This window comes from Dreissena polymorpha, chromosome 16 (assembly GCF_020536995.1).
Source record: "Dreissena polymorpha isolate Duluth1 chromosome 16, UMN_Dpol_1.0, whole genome shotgun sequence".
Classification (NCBI taxonomy): Eukaryota; Metazoa; Mollusca; class Bivalvia; order Myida; family Dreissenidae; genus Dreissena; species Dreissena polymorpha.
This window is the reverse complement of record NC_068370.1, coordinates 30764128-30786362: the sequence shown is the minus strand read 5'-3', so window position 1 is coordinate 30786362 and position 22235 is coordinate 30764128. Positions and strand designations below refer to the sequence as shown.

At 37.6% G+C, this 22235-nt stretch overlaps 2 protein-coding genes across 4 annotated transcripts; one reads left to right on the top strand and one right to left on the bottom strand.

The window, feature by feature from the left end:
• Positions 1-1173: 1173 nt before the first annotated feature.
• On the bottom strand, positions 1174-21593 carry LOC127861440 (uncharacterized). Of its 3 annotated transcripts, XR_008040217.1 has the most exons (7): positions 20682-21593; positions 16344-17308; positions 15686-15790; positions 14608-14822; positions 14112-14192; positions 2351-3213; positions 1174-2162 (listed from the first exon to the last, which is right to left on the bottom strand). XR_008040217.1 is itself a non-coding variant. In XM_052399924.1 (6 exons), the coding sequence occupies exons 1-5, from the start codon at positions 21528-21530 to the stop codon at positions 14143-14145; spliced, it is 2184 nt and encodes a 727-aa protein (XP_052255884.1). In that variant the 5' UTR covers positions 21531-21593; the 3' UTR covers positions 1174-2162; positions 14112-14142. The 3 variants fall into 3 exon arrangements, 2 of the variants coding, with proteins under 2 accessions (XP_052255884.1, XP_052255885.1); XM_052399924.1 differs by lacking the exon at positions 2351-3213; XM_052399925.1 differs by lacking the exon at positions 2351-3213 and having other exon boundaries at positions 1174-2144.
• On the top strand, positions 2498-5044 carry LOC127861443 (uncharacterized). The gene is made up of 2 exons (XM_052399940.1): positions 2498-2558; positions 2914-5044. The coding sequence occupies exons 1-2, from the start codon at positions 2535-2537 to the stop codon at positions 4594-4596; spliced, it is 1707 nt and encodes a 568-aa protein (XP_052255900.1). The 5' UTR covers positions 2498-2534; the 3' UTR covers positions 4597-5044.
• Positions 21594-22235: the final 642 nt, after the last annotated feature.

The following is a 22235-nucleotide window of genomic DNA, read 5'->3' as shown; positions in this document are numbered from 1 at the left end:
AATTGGGCCAAAATGCCGAACTCAAGCTAAACAAGCAAATTCGTAGAATTGATATCCCCCGCAACATATGCTTTGTTTGAGGATGGGTGCAAATCGGACGGACCGACAGCGCCAAAACAATATCCCTCCGCCTCTGGCGGGGGATATATACTCATACCAAGTTTCAATGAAATCCGCCAAAGCACTTCCAAGATATGGCTCCGGACACAAAAGTGCCTATAATAAAAAGCATTTTTTCAAGTTACAAAGGGCCATATCTCTGTTTTTAACAGATGGTATACAATGCCATTTGGCGTGCATCATCCTCTTATGCATATATATACTCATACCAAGTTTCAATGAAATCCGCCAAAACACTTCCAAGATATGGCTCCGGACACAAAAGTGCCTATAGTAAAAAGCATTTTTTAAAGATACAAAGGACCATAACTCTGTTTTTAACAGATGGTGTACAATGCCATTTGGCGTGCATCATCCTCTTATGCATATATATACTCATACCAAGTTTCAATGAAATCCGCCAAAGGACTTCCAAGATGTGGCTCCGGACACAAAAGTGCCTATAGTTAAAAGCACTTTTTCAAGATACAAAGGGCCATAACTCTGTTTTTAACAGATGGTGTACAATGCCATTTGGCGTGCATCATCCTCTTATGCATATATATACACATACAAAGTTTCAATGAAATCCGCCATAGCACTTCCAAGATATGGCTCCGGACACAAAAGTGCCGGACGGACGGACGGACAGCCGGACGGACAACGCCAAAACAATATCCCTCCGCCTCTGGCGGGGGATAAAAACGCAATAATGTTAAAGGTGTGCAAGTACGGTAGACGTAATTGCTGACATTCTGTTCACGCTGTATACCACACTATTCTCAAATGTGTGCCTATGTGTTTGGTGTTTAAAATAGATTGACATGACTTCCTAAATTTCAGTAAATGGATTGTGGGATGTCAGTAATAAAAGCAGTAGTTAATGGGGAATCCTTTGGTAATTAAGTATTTCCACTTTTAGGTTTTTCCAAATATTATTCCATACGTATCCGATTTATGTTGCCGTGACAAAGGAAATGGAATATACCGGTATATTGTGTACCTCCCAAAATATCAATATGAAAACTGGGTATATTAAGCTTTGTATAATAAAGTTTTAACAAATAAACTGTCTAATAGATCAATAACATTTATTGCAGTATGTGGTATATGCTACACAAAGTACACAGACTCTACAACAACATGATTGTTAAACTGTTGTTTGAAATGATTATGCTTACCGGTATGTATCAAGATAAAATACCAAGGATTTCTAATACAATAGTAATATCGATGAATACAGACTTGAGATTCACGTCTAAGATACGGAATGATTAAAATTACTATTAAAACACAGGCAATAATAACAATAATTAAATACAAATCTAAAAAGTACACCTACAATAAGGTTGTTACATCCACATAAAATCGCAACTCTTCAATGCTTCGGTTAAAATAACAAATATTATTAAAAGAAAAAACTGCTTGCTATTTGTATGCAGGCCGTTGCGGCCTTTTCAATCGTAACTATTCGTAAAATGAAATAATATGTAAATAATCGCGCACTAGAAAAAAACTATATCAAACTAAAGTTTGCGCAGATTGCATTAAAAACGTAGCTTGTATTTAGTCGCACATTTTATAAAAACAATGATATAAAACGTAAACGTTAATGAATATAAACATTTAAGTTTAGTTTAGAAGTATGTCATTTGCGTTGTAGTGCCAATAAACATTACTGTACATCACAGTTTTTGTTATTTTAAATTAGCCACGATTGAATGGCTCGTGCAGATCTATTAGTAGTAACTTAGCAAGATGCGCAGAGTCTAGCAAATATAGTTCTCATTCAATTGCTTTAAAGTGAATGAATTTACAGACCGAGATAGAGTATACTGTTTTCTGTGCTCATGTGGGTTGTCTATAGGGAGTATAGGTTTGCGTGTTATCTGAAATAACTCGTGCTCCGTACTCGTGATTTAATTCTTTCCAATATGGCTGCCTCACGGGACGTCATGTTTTTGCAGTGTCACTGACTGTTCGCTTGCACTTTCGGACGATATTTGCCCAATCACTCGCCCACAAGGTCGATCATTTTTAGATTTCTGAAGTTTTCAAAAAATCTGAAATTACAAAACAGGCCATTGTAGTTCAGGATAAAAATTAAACACGACACTTTATTCCTCACGTGTTCTACCGATGGAAAAAAGTATTTGCGCAATCGTAAGTCTTACACGGCAAACTGATCTTATATAAAAAAAAATATGATAAACTTATGAAACAGTCGCGTCGGTTTTATGTATAAATACACCTTTTTTCATCAGTTGTTGGCGTCGCACTGAAGTGCCGCGACTATCGTCGGGTGACCTGTTATGACGCGAACCTATTTCGACGCAGTTTTTGTTTTTCTCGGTTTTAATACATAAGCGACTTCCGCTGACGTCATTTTGCTTTAAATCGTAGTAAACACGTACTTGCTATCGCTTGCGCAAAACATGTGGAAAGTGAGAGATGCAAAGGTAAGAATAGATGCATTCAATGTATTTCAATGCAATTTTGAGTGATTTTACTAATGCAAAAATACATCTCAACGGAACATGATTTTATTTACCTAAATTCATCGTGGGAAAAAATGACGAATGTTCGTCTGCAAGTTTTTTTGTTTCATTTATAGATCACGTGACTGTCATGTGATAGATTACGTCAATTCTGTTATTTTTAGCCATCTGGTAAGATGTACGCGTTAAATGAATAGCACTGCACACACACACACACTCATTGGATTTTAATGGGAATTTACCACCAGAATTATTTACTATTGTTACTTATATTGTGATGAGTGGTAAACTAATTTAAATGTAATTTTATTTCCAGGGCCCACAAGGGAAGTACCGGTGTTATTCACCCACTTCTATGAATGCTGCCTATGTACATATCAGACAGACAGGGTCCAAAATCAGAACAACTGCCAGAGAGTTTGGGGTACCTGAAGCATCCCTGAGGCACAGGCTGTGTGGCAGAGTGAATCCGGAAAGTTTACATTCGGGTCCACAACCGATGTTTTCCAACGAGGAGGAAGCCCATCTTGTGGAACACATCAAGACCATGGCAGAGTGTGGATATGGCTATCGGCGGGCTGAAGTTGTGACCATGGCCTCGGAGTATGCTGTTTACCTAGAAAAACGGGACCAAGCCCATCCTCTATCAATGAAATGGTTCCGTGGCTTTATGTCAAGGTGGACGGAACTTAAAGTTTTAAAACCTCGTGGACTTGAATTACAACGGGCCAAGGCGATCAACATGGCGTCAGTGACCAGATATTATACTGAACTAGGGTCTATTCTGGCTAAGTATTGTTTAAAGGACAAACCAGAAAGAGTCTACAATATAGATGAGAAGGGCCTGTCCACGTCACATACTCCACCATCAGTAGTGACCACTGAGACCAAAGTTCCAGCCGTTACATCTGGTTCCAGAACACTCATCACTGTGATTGGCTGTGGCAACGCATTGGGGTATAGTGTGCCACCATATTTTGTTTTTCCAGGGGCCAGAATGCGTTCGGAATTATTGGAAGGAGGTTGCATTGGTGCTGATGGAACTGTGTCTGAATCTGGTTGGAGCAATAGCAGCGTGTTTCGCAAATACATTGCAGAACACCTTATGAAGTACTTACCTGAACGTTCTCCAGACAAACCTGTTCTCCTGCTGTATGATGGCCACAAGTCTCATATAAACCTTGGCTTAATTGACTGGGCAAGAAAACATAATGTGATTTTGTTCATACTGCCTGCTCACACCAGCCACGTGCTACAACCGTTAGATGTGGGATGCTTTGGACCTTTCGAACGAATCTACAACTCTGTGTGCCATCAGTTCATGAGAGAAAACTGTGGGAAGAGTATAACTCGCTACAACGTTTGTAATCTGGGTTGTCAGGCATATGCAAAGGCACTCTCTGCTAGCAACCTACAAGCATCCTTCCGAAAAACAGGCATACACCTCTACAATCCATCAGTTGTTGATGCATCCCACTTCAAGCCTTCAGAGGTCCTACATTCAAGCCCTGCGATGCCAGCACCACAGAGTGACGCTCAACCCACTGCTAAGGAATTCTTTAAAGGCAAAGTAGCTGTTCCCAAGCCAAATGACAGCACAACCATAAAAAGGAAGTATCTCAGCACTATAGTCAGTGGTAGGGCAATCACTGAAGATTCAGTTCTTGAAAAAGTGAGGGACCATGAGCAGTCTAAGCACCAGAAAAAATCTGCAACCCAGCAAGACCATCAACCTGGACCATCTGGATCAGCAAGTCAGTCAAGGGTTGATAAAAGTGCCATGTCAGAAAGTGACCAGGATGACTCAAACACTGATGTATGCTGCGTGTGTAACCTGTTCACACCTGTTGAAGTACACAACAGTGCATCTGTTGTGTTTGTCAAGTGGGTGCAATGTGACAAATGTGAACATTGGGTCCATCTGATATTTTGCACTCAAGTGAGGGTTGTTAGAAGGGGTGATAAGTTTCTATGTCCTCACTGTGCCACCGAGGAATAAGCACCTTCATATTGCAGTGTTATGTAATCAACACTGTTGTTAGTATTGAATGTTACAATAAATTTTGAATTTAATATGTGTTTTACATATTTTAGGTACCAGTGTACAAGTTCAGTCTGCATGGTTAGGTACCGGTAAGTTAAATTTCAGCGTACAGTCTCCAATGTTAACAAGGCAGCCAATCAAATGCGATGTTGACAACATACCAAGGCAGCCAATCAAATGCGTCATTTCAGGTCACTCTCAGAAAACATGGCCGCTTCCATAGTGTAGCAAACTTTTAATCTGGTGGTGTTTTTTGTGTGACTTATGTCAACTTTTTGTTTCAAACGACATAAGAAGGCATTCAAAAAAGAAAAGCATTGTAGGTTTATGAAAGTTGAAGATGTTATAAAAACTTATTTTGTTTAATTGCTTACATGCGTCAAAACAGGTCACTCGAGGATAGTATGTAATACGTTTTTTTCGCTTATGGGAGAAGTTATTTTACGGATCAATGTATATATTTTTGTTGTCAGAATATCTTGCATAGTGGTGATTTTTTGTGTAAATTAGTGTAAATAAGTACTGCATTTGTGCCTATTATATTTACTACAACATTTATTGCCAATAATGCAAAACTAATTCTTTTAATTAATAACTGATCACAGGGTCTGGGCAATAATAAAAGATCACAGGGACTGGGCAACAATAAAAGATCACAGGGACTGAGAAAATACGCGAACCGGTGAAACTTTCTGGTTTTGTATAAAAACAAAACTTCTTTGTTCCACTATCCTAGCAACCACCTAGTTACTAATAAAGGCGCTATAGAGCGCGAAGCGCGACACATATTATTAATTGTAATAATGATAAAGGAAGCAGCCGCTTAACAATGAGGAGCAACATCACAGCACCCCAGTCTCATTACTATCAAGTCCTCCTACAGGTTTTTTTAAAGAACCACATATAGAAGGCCGCAGGGCTGACCCGTATCTTGCCAGAGGTATGAACCCTTTGGTATGGACCTTTAACCCCGCTCACTATCCAGCGTTTAAACTTCCGGGTTTACATTTACAAGAGGGCCTGAAAGGCCCAAAGTCGCTCACCTGAGATTCAAAGGAACTGACCTGTTCTGTGCAGCCCAAGATGTCATTATAACAAATGTTCTTACCAACAAGTATGTGATGACTAGTGAACACCCTCAGGCAGCCACGTTTTTCAACAGACAAAAACCATTTTCATACACATCCAAGATATCATTTAAACAAGGGCTGTTTGTAAAACCTGCATGCCCACTATTACAATCTTAAAAATTACAATCGTATGATTCATTCAATTAAAAAAAGCATTAGATAAAAAGTTTCAGGTTAACATTTACACAACAAGGGCTGTTTGTAAAACATGCATGCCCCCCATATGGGCTGTCAGTTGTAGTGGCAGCCATTGTGTGAATATGTTTTTTGTCAATGTGACCTTGACCTTTAACCTAGTGACCTAAAAATCAATAGGGGTCATCTGCCAGTCATGATCAATGTACCTATGAAGTTTCATGACTCTAGGCGTAAGCATTCTTGAGTTATCATCCGGAAACCATTTTACTATTTCGAGTCACTGTGACCTTTGACCTAGTGACCTGAAACTCAATAGGGGTCATCCGCCAGTCTTGATCAATGTCCCTATGAAGTTTCATGATCCTAGGTGTAAGCATTCTTGAGTTATCATCCGGAAACCATATTCCTGTTTCGAGTCACTGTGACCTTGACCTTTGACCTAGTGACCTGAAAATCTATAGGGGTCACCTGCCATTCATGATCAATGTACCAATGAAGTTTCATGAACCTAGGCGTTAGCATTCTTGAGTTATCATCCGGAAACCGTTTTACTGTTTCGAGTCACTGTGACCTTGAAGTGTGACCTAGTGACCTGAAAATCAATAGGGGTCACCTGCCATTCACGATCAATGCACCTATGAAGTTTCATTATCCTAGGCCTAGGCGTTCTTGAGTTATCATCCGGAAACCATCTGGTGGACGGACTGACCGACAGACCGACTGACCGACATGTGCAAAACAATATACTCCCCTCTTCTTTGAAGGGGGGCATAACAAGTTGATAGTACATGTATATATAATTATTTCCAAACCAGTTTTCCGGCACCTTATAACAAAAAACTGGTTGGCTCAAAGAAATTTTGGAACAGCAATAGCCCTGGTAGATAGACCCCACGACACCAGTACATAATATAATCTGCAAATGTGGTCCTTTGGAAGCATAAACTGCATCAAAGAACAAGTCACTAGGACCTTGACATTTTACCTAGTGACCTCAAAATCAATAGGGGTCATCTGCCAGTCATGATCAATGTACCTATGAAGTTTCATGATCCTAGTCATAAGCCTTCTTTAGTTATCATCCGGAAACCATCTGGTGGATGGACGGACGGACGGACCGACCGACCTACCGACATGTGCAAAACAATATTTCCCCTCTTCTTTGAAGGGGGGCATAACAAATATACTGAAGAAGAGATGTGTTTGTCAGAAACACAATGCCCCCTATTGCGCCGCTTTGAAGCCATAAATTTGACCTTTGACCTTAAATGATGACCTTGACCTTTCACCACTCAAAATTTGAAGCTCCATGAGATACACATGCTTGCCAAATATCAAGTTGCTATCTTCAATATTGCAAAAGTTATGAAGAAGGTTAAAGTTTTGGTTGAAGTTTTTGAATTTATTTTTTTGACCTTGAAGGATGACCTTGACCTTGACCTTTCACCACTCAAAATGTGCAGCTCCATGAGATACACATGTATGCCAAATATCAAGTTGCTATCTTGAATATTGCAAAAGTTATGAAGAAGGTTAAAGTTTTGGTTAAAGTTTTGGGACACACACATACAATGACAGACAGGCCAAAAACAATATACCCCCGATCTTTCTATCCGGGGGCATAAAAAAGTTTCATGAAGATTCATAAGTCCATATAAGGAAAAATTCCCCGCCCACTGGTGCCATGTTTTTCAAGCAACTGGAACCATTTTCGAACATGTCCAAGATTTCATTGGGACAAATCTTCTGACAAAGTTTCATAATGATCGTACAATAAATATGGCTTCTATAGTGTTAACAGAGTTTTACTATAGCTATATAAGGAAAATTGCCACGCCCCCTTTGCGGCCATGTTTTTCCACCAACCGAAACCATTTTCGAACTCATTCAAGATATCATTGGGACAAATCGTCTGACCAAGTTTCATGATGATCGGAAAATAAATGTGGCCTCTAGAGTGTTAATAAGGTTTTACTAAAGCAATATTATATATAGCCATATTAGGAAAAGTGCCCCGCCTCCTGGTGGCCATGTTTTCAAAGCAACTGAAACCATTTTCAAACTCATCCAAGATATCATTGGGACAAATCTTCCGACCAAGATTCATGAAGATCGGAAAATAAATGTGGCCTCTAGAGTGTTAACAAGGTTTTAACAAGGGAGTTAACTACCGGTATTAGAAAGTATGTACAGGTTATCTTTCTTTAACATTAGACTGTTCACATGTTTTCACTATACAGTCAATCTTGTGGATGCGACCACTTGTATTAAGCGACCTTCATCTTATGCGACCATTTTGAAATCCCACGGAGCTTTTTCGCTATATAATGATATTGTATTCAGCGACTTTTGTCTTACGCGACCAGCGACCGCTGATTTCTATGTATTTTGATGTCCAAATCTTGAATTAAGCGACCACTAGGAGGTAAAAGTGGTTAATGTATTCATCTTTCAGGGACAAATCCGTGTTAATTGTTTATCTAAGCCGATAAGATGTACTGTTACACCGCTGCTTTGTTTTCACACCAACCATTATGATTATGCTTTGTCTCGTTGACCGGTTCTGACCGGTATTGTTGTAGACTGCATTTCAATTTATTGAGTTCAATAATAGAGGAACGTTTTACGCACAGTCTACAGCTTAAAAAGTTTACTATGAGACAACTGCCGATTTTTCTCGAGTATAGAACAGGTGCAGAAACAATGCACTGTACGCGACAAACATTTCATGAGAAGTGCGGAAAATAAACTATTAATCAGCAACATCTGTCGAAATCCGTACACTACCAATTTGTAATTATGCTACTTAGTAGATATTTGTTAGCCAATCACATTGTTATTTACTTAATAAATTTTCCAATCAGGTCTGTTTGATTGTTTTCAATTGACGTGTTTTAATTTTTTCAGCTCATTATGTATCATAATCGAGTCAGATTTACTTAAGCGTACATGCAGAAATTAAAATGTCAAAACGAAAAGTGTTAACGTTGAACGAGAAAATTCGGGTTTTGGAATTGTCAAAGAGTAAAAGTGCACGTAAAATTGCAGATGAGTTTGGAGTCGGTAAAACTCAAATTCAGAACATTCTTAATGGTAAAGCCGAGGTGCTTAAAGTCTTGGAAAATTATGTGTCAGGTGAAAAAAACGCGAAAAATATTTCCTTGTCTATGTTGTTTTTGCAAATAAATATGTACACACAATTAATTTATAATATATGATAATTTATAATAAGTGAAAAAATAAAACACATTATAAGTAAAATATTGTTTATGTATTGTGTTTATATTCATTTTATTATAAAAGTTAAAATCATTGTTGACAAAAGAGATCATCCTTCATATAGATTAAAATTGAGGGTAAGCATTCTTCCAGAATGGCTTTTTTTATTTAAAAACCATTTTATTTAGAGACCACTTTTGATTACTCCCTTGAGTGGTCTCTTAATACAAGATTGACTGTATACATATAGAGAAAACTGCCCCGCCCCCTGACGCCATTTTTTTTCACCGATCTGGACCATTTTAAAACTCGTCGGGATATAAATGAAACCAATGTTTTAACCAAGTTTCATGATAATTGGGCAAAAATTGTGACTTCTTGAGTGTTCACAAGGTTTCTCTATAGCCATATAAGGAATACTGCCCCGCACCCTGGCGGCCATGTTGTTCAACGGACCGGAACCATTTTTAAACTCAACCAACATATCATTTAGACAAACATTTTGACAAAGTAACAAGAAGATTGGGCATCAAATGTGACTTCTACAGTGTTCACAAGGTTTTTCTTTTTTTTTTACCTAGTGACCTAGTTTTTGACCCAGCATGACCCAGTTTCAAACTCAGTCGATGTATCAATGGGACAAATGTTCTAACCAGGTTTCATGAAGATTAGACATTAAATGTGGCCTCTGGAGTGTTCACAAGTAAAATGTTGACGACAGATGACGCAAGACCGACGACGGACAAAAGGTGATCACAAAAGCTCACCATGAGCACGTTGTGCTCAGGTGAGCTAAAAAGTATCAGTTATTATTATCAGCAAAATCTATTACTCGGAATAATTCCCCAAATTTGCCATATAAACCCTTAAATGCAGTGCTTTTCAGTGAAATACCATTTCTTTTTAATTGTATTGAAGCACTGATTCTAAATCAGTTAGTGGAAGAAGCTCCATGAGTAATTATGTCATCGTTTCCAGTTGAGCCTGAGGAACCTGTAAAGCAAGTGTAGCAAAAATATTTCAAATTGCCCAGCTTTCTTAGGTTATCATTCACAAATCAGAAACAAATACATTCAATAGGAGTAATCTCTGAGTACCGGTAACCATTAAGTGATTTGTAACAGAAGTCAGACTTAACAAAAATCATCATTAATACATTAGACATTATTTTTATATAATTTAAAACAATACAAAAAGTAAAGATTGTCACACAGCGCTCACCTGAGTTCAAGGTACACCATTGAACCCAATTAACTCAGATTCAACCATGGCCAGCGATGTTGTCAATATTAACATTCTTACCATGTTTTATCAAAGTTAAGTCATAAATATGGATTCTATTGTAGTAATATGGGTTTTTATAAGATTTGTCCTTGTGACCTTACTTTTGAACACATGATCCAGATTCAAACATGGCCATGATATTATAAAAGTAGTCATTAAGATTGTGAAATAATGAAAGCCTGGTGACCTAGTTTTTAGAAGTATGTGTCTCAGATACACATTCTGTCTAGACATTGTCTAAATAAACACAGTAATCAAGTTTCATCATAATCGGATAAACAAGAGGGCCATGGGCCCTAAGGCGCTCACCTGAGACCCAAAGGAACTAAACTATTCTGGGAAGGTGGAGTTCAAAATAACAAGGGCTGCTTGTAAAACATGCATGCCCCCCTATATGGGCTATAAGTTGTAGTAGCAGCCATTTTGTGAATACGTTTTTTGTCACTGTGAATGGTGGTGGTGGTGGTGGTGGTGGTGGTGGTGGTGGCAGAAGAAATAGTAGTAGTAGTAGTAGTAGTAGTAGTAGTAGTAGTAGTAGTAGTAGTAGTAGTAGTAGTAGTAGTAGTAGTAGTAGTAGTAGTAGTAGAAGTAGTAGTAGTAGTAGTAGTAATAGAGTAGTAGTAGGTGGTGGTGGTGGTGGTAGCAGAAGAAATAGTAGTAGTAGTAGTTGTAGTAGTAGTAGTAGTAGTAGTAGTAGTAGTAGTAGTAGTAGTAGTAGTAGTAGTAGTAGTAGTAGAAGAAGTAGTAGTAGTAGTAGTAGTAGTAGTAGTAGTAGTAGTAGTAGTAGTAGTAGTAGTAGTAGTAGTAGTAGTAGTAGTAGTAGTAGTAGTAGAGTAGTAGTAGAAGTAGTAGTAGTAGTAGTAGTAGTAGTAGTAGTAGTAGTAGTAGTAGTAGTAGTAGTAGTAGTAGTAGTAGTAGTAGTAGTAGTAGTAGTAGTAGTAGAGCAGTAGTAGTAGTAGTAGTAGTAGTAGTAGTAGTAGTAGAAGTAGAAGTAGTAGTAGTAGTAGTAGCAGCAGCAGCAGCAGCAGCAGCTGCAGCAGCAGCAGCAGCAGTAGTAGCAGTAGTAGTAGTAGTAGTAGTAGTAGTAGTAGTAGTAGTAGTAGTACTAGTAGTAGTATGCATTACAAAAATGCAGTTAGCCTTACATTTGGTAAAATTTAAATATATATTACAAGGGAGGCAAATCTGTAACAATAAATTTAAACTTATTTTATTTGTTTCCCCTGTAGTGTATTACCTCCCTTATCCTGCTTATATTTATATTAATTAACAAAATTAAACATTAACACAATATTTAACATACAAAATATACAAAAAATCTCATATTCTGATAATATTTTTACTGATTCACTGTATTTTACTAAAAGGATGATGTTTCATTGGACTGATAGTTATAGATTTAGGATTACAGACCAGTTGCTTCAGTAATATTGTTCAGAGTGTGCCCTGTTGGCCGCGTATGCATTCTTAAATTATCATTCAAATGAAAGTTTTCACAAAATAGGCAAAAACGAATAAACATGCAAAGTTCAACGAGCTCCTGCGGCCATGTTTTTTGACGAATCAAATTTCTTTGAACAACTTCTTCAGGGGAGCCTTCAAAGGTCATCCCTGTGAAATTTTTTGAAAATCTGATGAGCGGTTTCTGACAAGAAGATTTTTTAAGGTTTTTACCATATATGGTCATGGCGGCCATCTTGGTTATGTGATCAATTTTTTTTTAACAATTCTTTTGTCCCATGACCTAGGGATGCTCCACATGAAATTTAGTTGAAATTGGCTCAATGGTTTAGTAGAAGAAGATGTTTACAAATTGTTTACAGACGGACGGACGGACGCCGGACGCTGAGTGATCACAATAGCTCACCCCGAGCTATCGCTCAGGTGAGCTAAAAACGACTATTAAGAGCTTATTAATATCTTAGTTAGAAGGTGATTTTTCAAGCGGTTCCGTATGTGTTCTATGTTAACTTTTTGTTTTGATGTAGACATTTTAGTTTAAATAAATATGCTGTTTGATTGTAACCATTTTTTTATTATGCCCATGAAATATATATGTGAGAGGGTGGGGGGGTTCGCAAATACATCACAACTTTTACAGTGTTTTCATATCAATGAGTAATCAACCCCTATCGTAAATGAGCAACGTAAGAATAAGTTCAGAATCATCCCCCCTTGAAGTTGAGAAAAATATGAAATTACGCTTACAAGATGAAGCAGATTTTTTAAAACCTACACAGTTCTGTTCCATTAATGAAAACTGCACACGGATGTCAGTAAAAAAAGGGAAACCAATGTAAATAAAATGAAGTATGAAATATTTTGGGGTTACAACACAAAATCATAGATAATAGTTATTTGGGGGTTATAACACAACATCATAGATAATGGTTATTTGGGGGTTATAACATAAAATCATAGATAATGGTTATACCAGTATCTTTTTCTATTTTGTTAAAATATATCGGCCAATATAATAATATTTACAGTAGAAAAAAAAATCGGTCCATGTAACTTCACTGAGTGCTTTTTACACTGAAATTATCCACGCCCTTTGATGCTTTGCATCAATACTTATCTTGTATTGTCTATCAGATGTGCAGAACACGTGTGATACAACCTTTCATTGAGTGGTAATACATTGTATGGATATTTTAATGTGATATAACGTAACGCATCATCACCGGAAAGGAAGGCAATACAAAATGTTCTTTGAAAATTGCAAAATTGTCTCCCTACGCTTATATTTATACCGAAAAAAAAGATGTAACATGGTGCCCCTACGAAAATGTTTACTCTGACATATTCAAGCATTTCAAATGAATGAATAGCAATATTCGCTGGCATGTTTTAACATATTCACGACGAAGCATCAAATAAGAAAAACACATCAATAATTCATTTGGGTCGATTCACAAACATTTACAAATGTATCATACATAATCAAACTGTATTTCGAGAGAGGTGATTTAAAGATAGCGTACCCCTATTTTTTACCAATAACATCGGGAACGATTACCACATGTTCAGCATTGCAAGGCAAGACTTTTTTTTTTCGTCTCGCAGTGATTAGACTTTCCAACAGTACCAGGTAATTACGAGGAAACGGCTTTTGGTAATTTGCAAACCTGTCGTAATCCATAGAGTAAGTGAATAAATATGTGCCATTTGCTTTCTTCTTTCATACTTGGTTGTTTGCCAAATCAATTTGCACATTTGTGAACACTAAACAGAACCTAATGTTGTACATGAGACACGAACAACACCACTTGTTTGTGAGCTCAAGGTTTTCTATATATTTTGAAAAAAACGCTTGTACTAACGACGTGAATTTAACGCATTTCGAGTTAGTATATTAATGCATTGTATTCACCGATAATCTGTACCAACTACTGGAAAATACGATTCGCGGAATAGAAATGCGTTAAATTCACATCGTTTATACAAGCATGTATACATACATATACATATTATACATGCAAATCATCTGATTTAATACTATTTTGTCCTGAAGCTGGCGTCTAATCTAGTAAGATGATCATTATATGCGTACTAAGTATTTATTAACTTAAATCAGCCTAACATTTTAAGAAAAAATTTAATGAGGAAAATGAACGTTGGGATTTTTTTTTTGAGATGGAGTTGCTTTGTAATTTATGGGCAATCATAATTAAAACCTCTATTTAACACTTCTCTTACCTATTCTTTTTTTGCCACGCCACATGGCTTATTAGCTTTTCTTGTCAATACTGTATTGAACATGCTCGTATAGGTTTTCATCTGCAATTAAACGAAAATCTATCTGAAATACAAGTACATACAAATAAAATCATAATAATTCAAGAATAATATTTCTAAAAAACGGGTTAATTATGTTAAAAAAGTTGAGTGAAATATTAGGACAGAACAGAACATACTGTTTATTCCAGGTATGTGTATTATACACATACCTGGTTTATTCATGCAATTTTAACTAGTCCAGTTCATCGTTATATATACAAAACTGTTAATATATAAGCAATAAGCACATGCATAGTAATGCGAAAGTGACCAGAATATTATATAATATATATTATCCCACGTTTGCATTCAATGCTTCAGTTCTCGTTTAAAAAGAAAAACAGTTTTACAATATAGATGTATCGCAAAATCATTCTTGCCAACAAAGACAAAAAGCAGGTTCCAGGTCACGTACCATCATACTGGTCCCCGTCGTCCGTACTGTGAATGGACCCGGCTCCATACATCTGGTTCTCCACCGCAGACGACGTGTCCGTACTAAGCTCCTCCAGATTATTGGCACTAAATCGCTTCTTTATTTTTGTTAATATCTTTGGCCGGCTCTTGATCATGGTGTTGAAGGTCTTGGACAGTCGTTTGTTGAGCTTTTCCTCAGAACCCCGTTTGCTCCTACAACCAGATTATTGAGCCTCGCTCTGGGAAAATGTGTCTTACTGCAAGTGTGTAGTGTCGTTTCAGATTATCCTGTGCAGTCCGCATAGACTCATCAGGGACGAAACGTTCCGCTATTGTTTTTTTTTTTTTTATAAATCCATTTAATGCGGAGTGTCGTTCCAGATTAGCCTGTGCGGATTTCACAGACTAATCTGGGACGACACTTTACGCATTTGCATTTAACCACGGTTTCCCAGATCGATGCCCCTATATTTGTCGAAACTCTTTGTTAAAAGGCCAAAATTATATACTGTAACCAAATTGTTAAATTACGGCATTAAAGTAATGAATTATGCAGATGTTTCGACTAGATGAAAAGTTCATACTTCTGTTTTAAATTCAAAATATATCACCACCATGGGTTTTCCACATTTCACTATCTGTTACATGAACCATTACATCAAAATAATCTGAAATTGTCACTATTCGACAATTAAAAAAGCGTTTTTTTTAAGTTGCGTATATACGAGTTATATATGAACAACCAATAACCAACAAAATTCCTGAGTAAATTCTTATGCGTTATATTTATTACATGAACATGTATAAAGTAAAAAAATCACAGTTCGATTGTTACAAGCAATCTGTCTAATTGGTAAATATTTTTATTTTTAGGACTTAGTATATAATAATGTAAAGTCGTAGTGAAAGGACATGCTTTCATTACACCTTTTTCAAACATGCTAAACCAAACTCTGGAACAGAGAGGTTCCTGCCAAATAGTTTTCGGACATTTGATAGGATCTACGTTCGGAACTTTTCCAAACTTTGCGCACAGATCGATGTTTACTATGTTGCAACTCGAGCACGTGACTCACTTGTATGGTAGAATGGCGGCACTCTCGGCATTTGCTGATGGCATCCCATCGTAGTCCTCGTAGGACAAGTCATTGTGGCGTATCAGGTCGTCAAACGCTTGTTTGCTGTAACATAAAGCGTCCAGTGAGATATTGTGCCGTATCAGGTCTTCAAACGCTTGTTTGCTGAAACACAACGCGTCCATTGAGCTATTGTTAACAAAGGAGAAGACAGTGTGGCGTATCAGGTCGTCATACGCTTGTTTGCTGTAGCAGAAAGCGTCCGATGAGCTATTTCAATGGAAGGAGAAGACATTATTACGTATTAGGTAGTCAGATAGTCAAACGTTTGTTTGCTATAACACAAAGGCGCCTAATAAAATATTAGTACACGTAGGACGGGTCATGTCGCACGTTTCAGGTTGTCAAACGCTAGTCTGCTGTAACATAAGGAAACGGTGAGCTATTTTAACACAAAACAGCGAAATGGGGACCAAACTGAATAAAACTTCACACATTCAATAACATTGGTAGGTATTCAATTTAAATGGATGTAAGAAAACAATTTATCGGGACACATTATGACAAATGTGGAATAAGACGAACTTACTGATTGCTCTACCGGAACACTTTTCATACCAAAATGTTTATGTTTCGGTTTATACAAAAGACCACCTGCCTGATTTTCTCCACTGCGCATCCAATAAACACATTTTTGTCCGGAAACATGAAGTAATTGGACGGGAAACCGAGACGCTCCTTCACCGTGAGCATCATGAAGTGACGCGCGGGAACCAATAAACAGTCCCGCACACGGTTGTCTATATGGCGGCGGGTGTCGCTATCTTCGTCTGCTTTTGACAATTGGGAAATGACGGCAAGCGGCTCGGTGACAAAGTTTGTGAACATGATTTCGGACGAAACTGGTAGACAACCCCACATGGAGTTATAGTCGGCGAGAAAATCGACGCTGAACGGAAGTTCCGGGCGATATCTAAACACCTCGTCGATACAAAATCCGTCAACTTTTGAAGGTGACGGTAATTCATGGACTAGAATATCAAGGTCGTCTGGTAAAAGTATTTTTTCGAATTTTCCATTTTCGCGCCGTTTTTCGCAATGAATCACAGAACATTCGCTATAGGTCTTCGATTTTAATTTAACTTTATGCGTTTTAGCTTGAAACGTTTTAAATTTAACTACGTCACCAGTAGCCAGCGAAAACTGAACAGGCGAATCGGAAGCAACCTCTTGAAGGATTTTTACACAAACATCTTCCTGCAAAGGGTCTGGAAACATATATTTCATGTCAGCAATAGACCTAAACTTTCTCAGCGTTTTGCGGAATTTCCCAGGCATGTTTCTAGCAATAGAAAAATACTTGTGCCCGGCTTTCGCAAGAAGCCTATCCTGGCGTTCGATGTTATGGACAATGAGTTCACAGCCGGGCGACAGACAGTGCGTAAATTCTACTGGCATGTCCTTGTAATGGACTAGAGTGGCCAATACGGGAAAGTCTTCGTGGTAAGTGTCTAGTAGCTCGCAAAGTTTGTACACTTTGAATGGCGGCGGGGGACTGCCCATATCCGGGATCTCACAGCTTGACAGCGGTTTCTCATAGTCGTCTGTGCAAAAAGCCTTCACCTGAATCAAAGAGCGCCTATGTGCTTGAGATGAATACAAAAACAGTACTACCGGTAAATAAATTATTTTTATTTTTCAGGTGTTCGTCTTAAAAAGTAATCTTTTGAGTAAATGAACACTTCAAGCCCATGATTTCATTGCATGTATACTGTAAAATCATTATTATTCGTTGGGCATTAATTTCCGTTGATTTCAGGTTTGACCGATCCACGCATTCAACACAGAAACACAATACATGTGCGTGCTTAACCCATTTATGCCTAGTGGACTCTCCCATTCTTTTAAATTGGATCAATTTATTTCCAAAATTAGAGATGTCTAGTATATTTATTTCTATATTTAGAATATTCCTTACAGAAATTCCTTTAAGCAAACAGCGCAGACCCTGATGAGACGCCGCATCATGCGGTGTCTCATCAAGGTCTACGCTGTTTGCCATGGCCTTTTTTCTAGACGCTAGGCATAAATGGGTTAATAATTAGTAACGCATTATAATATCTGAAGAAAACGACTCCCATATACGTCAGAAAAGAAAGACTAAAATTAATAGATTCAATGCGAGTTTGTAACAGGTCGATAGATACTCGTTGATAAATACTGCACATATGAACTCTTCGAAAAAGAATAATCATGAAGCCACTTCTGGCTACTGTTTGTCACAAATAGGATAATAATGGGTGGGTGGGGTTGCAACATTACAAGGATATACCCACATACAAAGACATAACTGAATTTTTGTTACACCGATCTCCGTCCTAGAAAGTTATGGTTTATTTCCCGTTCTCACTAAATTGCATATAGTATCGATTTAGAAACATGGCGTATTTGTGTGAACGTGGGATGGACCAACTCATGTATATATATATATATATTCAGGGATCTATACAAACTAATACGTCCATGATTTGGGAGAATGGTATTAAACCAATTATATTGGACACATCGTTTTTTATCATACTATTGAAAGGTATTCATCTACATCGTCTTAGCATTTTAAATATACGCAAATAATTATATAAAGCCTGGATACTGCCTTCCGATAATAAGAGTCGCGTTCTGACAAAACTGGGCATAATGCATGTGGGTAAAGTGTCGTACCAGATTAGCCTGTGCAGGCCGCACAGGCTAATCAGGAACGACACTTTCCGCTTTTATGACATTTTTCGTTTAAATGAATTCTCTTCTAAGCAGAAATCCAATTTAGGCGATAAGTGTCGTCCCTGATTAGCCTGTGCGGACTGCACAGGCTAATCTGGAACGACACTTTACACACGTGCATTCAGCCCAGTTTTCTCAGAACACGACACATATTATGATGACGGTAAAGGAAAGCCGATGCATTCTTTTCCACATTAATCCTGGTAGTTGCATAAAATACACCACAGGTGGTTAGCGTGTGGCTATGATATTAATTAGTAAAAACATCATTTTGAACGCAAAATAATCAAATTATAACGAAAACCCAACTTCTCTGAAAAAAATCGCTGTATACGTTGTAATTTGATTATGTTTTGCTTACTGTCATTTGATTCCCCCGCTCATACTGAAGCTCCATATTTAAGTTATTTGATGATTCGTGATTCTGGATTAAACCGGATCTAGTTCAGCTATTGAAAATCAATTGTGTTCTTTTTTTTTGGACGAATTTGAAGATCGATATGTTTTTGTTGTTTACATATTACTGTGCAGTGGCAAAATACTGTTACAGTTATAAGATTCGACTAATGAAGCGTCTGGAATTTGAAAAAAGAGGCGTGATTTCAATGTATCCGATGTAAAGCGTGATTTCAATGTATCCGATGTAAAGAGGCGTGATTTCAATGTATCCGATGTAAAGAGGCGTGATTTCAATGTATCCGATGTAAAGCTTTCAGTATTTTTATGTTTTGTTGCTCACTTACATCTTGACATCGACACCAACTTAGGGTGGTTCAATTTATTATTTTTACCCACGGACTCTAGATTACAATATACACTCCGTGTTTTACCTTATTGCTTTCTATTTGTTGTTTTGTATAAGATATATGTGTTTGTATTGTGCAAGGTTTCTTTGTATGCCTAAGTCTTTTTCTTTTTAAAACGCACGCGTTTCATATACCTCCACGTGTGCATAATAAGACACATTTATAGACGAATTACGCTATTTAAATATGCCAATATCATTTAAACGGATATTACTCATTGCAAAACTGAAATGGCGTACCGTTTCCGTTTCTCTGGTTATGTAAAATACTGTATAGAAATCTGTTTAAAACAAAAATAGGTTTATTAAGGTAAAATCGATCTCAAGATATGCAAATTAACATTTTATTGAGATTTATTGGAGTCATTAAATATAATAAATTCCATCCAATAGTTTTTTTAACATTGTAGGAGGAAGATTTCAAATATTATTCGATCTTATATTAACAACACAAAGGCATGGTTATATTGTTAGGGTGATACAGCATTTTCACACTCAATCAAGTGAAACTGGTATGCAAAGATCGATTAAATGTGGCATAAATATCAAATTTCAATAATAAGGTATTTATGCCCAAGGCTTTGTGTGTTAATCAAGCACGTTGCCTGTCCAGGCATTTAATGACTGATGATAATCTGTGCTTGTTTAAACAATGGAGGCTTTGATATTATCTACCAGCTTTTGTTGCGCATTTTGATGATTAACTTGCCTTCACTCTTGTTTATAAGCTTGTATAAATAAAATTTGACATGTTGCTATCGATAAGCGACCACCAACACTCTACGAAAATAAATATAGTGTAATACAAAATGCGCATCTTAATGGAAATATTCACTGTAAGGTCATAAGTTTAAGCAAAAAAAATGTATAATAAAACATCAACATTATAAATGTAGTTATAGTATGATGAAAAAATAGCGTCAACTAAACAGCTTTCATTAAAGATGTGTATATGTAAGGTAAAAACGTTGCACTGTTAACTCCATTAGCTTGGACCGAATAAAGGACCCTTCCCACAAGAGAATTTCTTTAAAATGATGCATTTTTCTGAACAGTTAACGTTAACCTTGGACAATAACTCCGTTTTCTTAGTTATGTCGATAAATGTTCCCCCAACATGAACAGGTATCCCCGTTCATCATATACATGTAAACTAGTAAAGTAAAAGCCTTGGAAAAAACGAAACACTACCAGAAACATTTCATCTGACCCTAATGTGTACTTTGAGTTTGTTTACAACCCCCCCCCCCCCCCTCCCCTGCGCTTTCACGACTGCAAGTATGTGTGAACATGCCCTGTGGCATTTCAGAGATTTTTTTAAGCCAAAATAAGTCAAATTTACCCCGGCTGCCCGGGTATTCGCCAAACATATAATTTGGGGAATCTTCTGACCCCTGTCATGTTCAATACCTTTATATCGATGTCGAGCGGAACTTTCCAGACTTCCTGTTGGTTTTCACTCGGTGATGCTGCCAGGAACATCTTTGGCTGGTGGAGGGTCAGCAGCCCGTCATAAGACAGGGGAAGTCCCATGATCCGCTGTAACAGGTTCGAGCTCTCCGAGCCCTTCAAATTACTGTACAGATCATGGCCGTTGTCACCAGCTTCTGGTACAAAACTCAACTGTACATGGTCACGTGACAGCTTTAACTTCCTATCGATAGGCCCGAGGTCCAGTAACTCTTTGAGCGTGTACGATTCTTCATCCTCAACAGCCGTGAAATCGCCCCGGCACTCTTCCGGAAGTTCAATAATATTTCCCTCCGGGTCCCTGCACTGAAGGTACATTCGGCGCTCATTGGGCCGCCGTAGCTTTCGGATGAATTTAAAGACTTCGCCGGCTTTGACAATTGCTGGAAGGTAGGGGTCGTCGTAAAACACGTTTGCCTTAAAGAATGTTGGACACACTTTTAATAATTCGGCCACCGTGTTGTAAACCGTCCGAGGTGCGGCCGGATTTTTGAAGTCCGGATATGGTAACTGTACGGTAAACTTTACCTGACTATTAGGTGACACACTCACTATCCGTTTACCTGTTTCAGCATCGTTAAATGATAGTGTAACGCTATCCACAGCTAGGGTCCTTAATAATAGTATCATCCCCTTCTGAATATTGCACGGCCCCGATCCAATCGGACCCACGTCTTTTCCACCTACTACTGCGACCCATTTCGGTAAATCAAAACACTCGGAAAAATCCTTTAAAGAGAAAACTTCGTCGCATTGATCGTTACTATTTCCGTCACTGGTGTCAGCCATTTTACAAACATTACTGATTCATAAACAGGCAGTCGTACTTAATGGATTGTGTCGCGGTGTATTGGTAATTTAACACACCTGTATTTTACCTGTGTACTTGAGTTACGTCCCTTTATAGAGCTATTATTATGACAGCTTGAGTCGTTCCCCTTGCTAATTTTTTTCTTGTAGCCGTCTTCATTGTCATCCCATATGCCAGCATACAGTTAAACAATCTGATTACTTATAATATAAGCTTAAAAAATTAATGTTCCGGATGATTTTTTTTATTGTTTAGGGATAATTAACTTATACCGGTAAACGTAACAATGTTTACTTGATTATTTTGATAGTTAAAAAACATCCGTAAATACCAAATACACGTAAAACGGATTGGACGTTATATGCGTGAATTTTAAACAAAGTAATATTTGTCTTTAGTAGGTAATGGTATTTAAACATAAACTCCTATAAGATAGCATACATTTGCATATGTAAACAAGATTGTCTGTCGATGTTCATGTTATTAACACTCAATACAGGTTATTAACCACCAAACGCTAATTATATGAGCCTTGTTCTAAGAAAACTGGGCATAAATCATGTGCGTAAGGTGTCATCCCAGATTAGCCTGTGCAGTCCGCACAGGCTTATCAGGGACGACACTTTCCTCCTAAATTGGATTTTTGCTAAGAAGGGACTTCATTTAAACGAAAAATGTCATAA

Excerpts from the sequence above, each read along its gene's own strand:
- LOC127861443 (XM_052399940.1), top strand. The coding sequence starts at position 2,535 with ATGTGGAAAGTGAGAGATGCAAAG. Across the intron at positions 2,559-2,913 it reads GGAAAGTGAGAGATGCAAAG|GGCCCACAAGGGAAGTACCG; the intron begins GTAAGAATAGAT and ends TTTTATTTCCAG.
- LOC127861440 (XM_052399924.1), bottom strand. The coding sequence starts at position 21,530 with ATGGCTGACACCAGTGACGGAAATAGTAACGATCAATGCGACGAAGTT. Across the intron at positions 14,823-15,685 it reads GCCGCCATTCTACCATACAA|GAGCAAACGGGGTTCTGAGG; the intron begins GTGAGTCACGTG and ends ATCTGGTTGTAG. Across the intron at positions 14,193-14,607 it reads CGACGGGGACCAGTATGATG|ATGAAAACCTATACGAGCAT; the intron begins GTACGTGACCTG and ends GTTTAATTGCAG.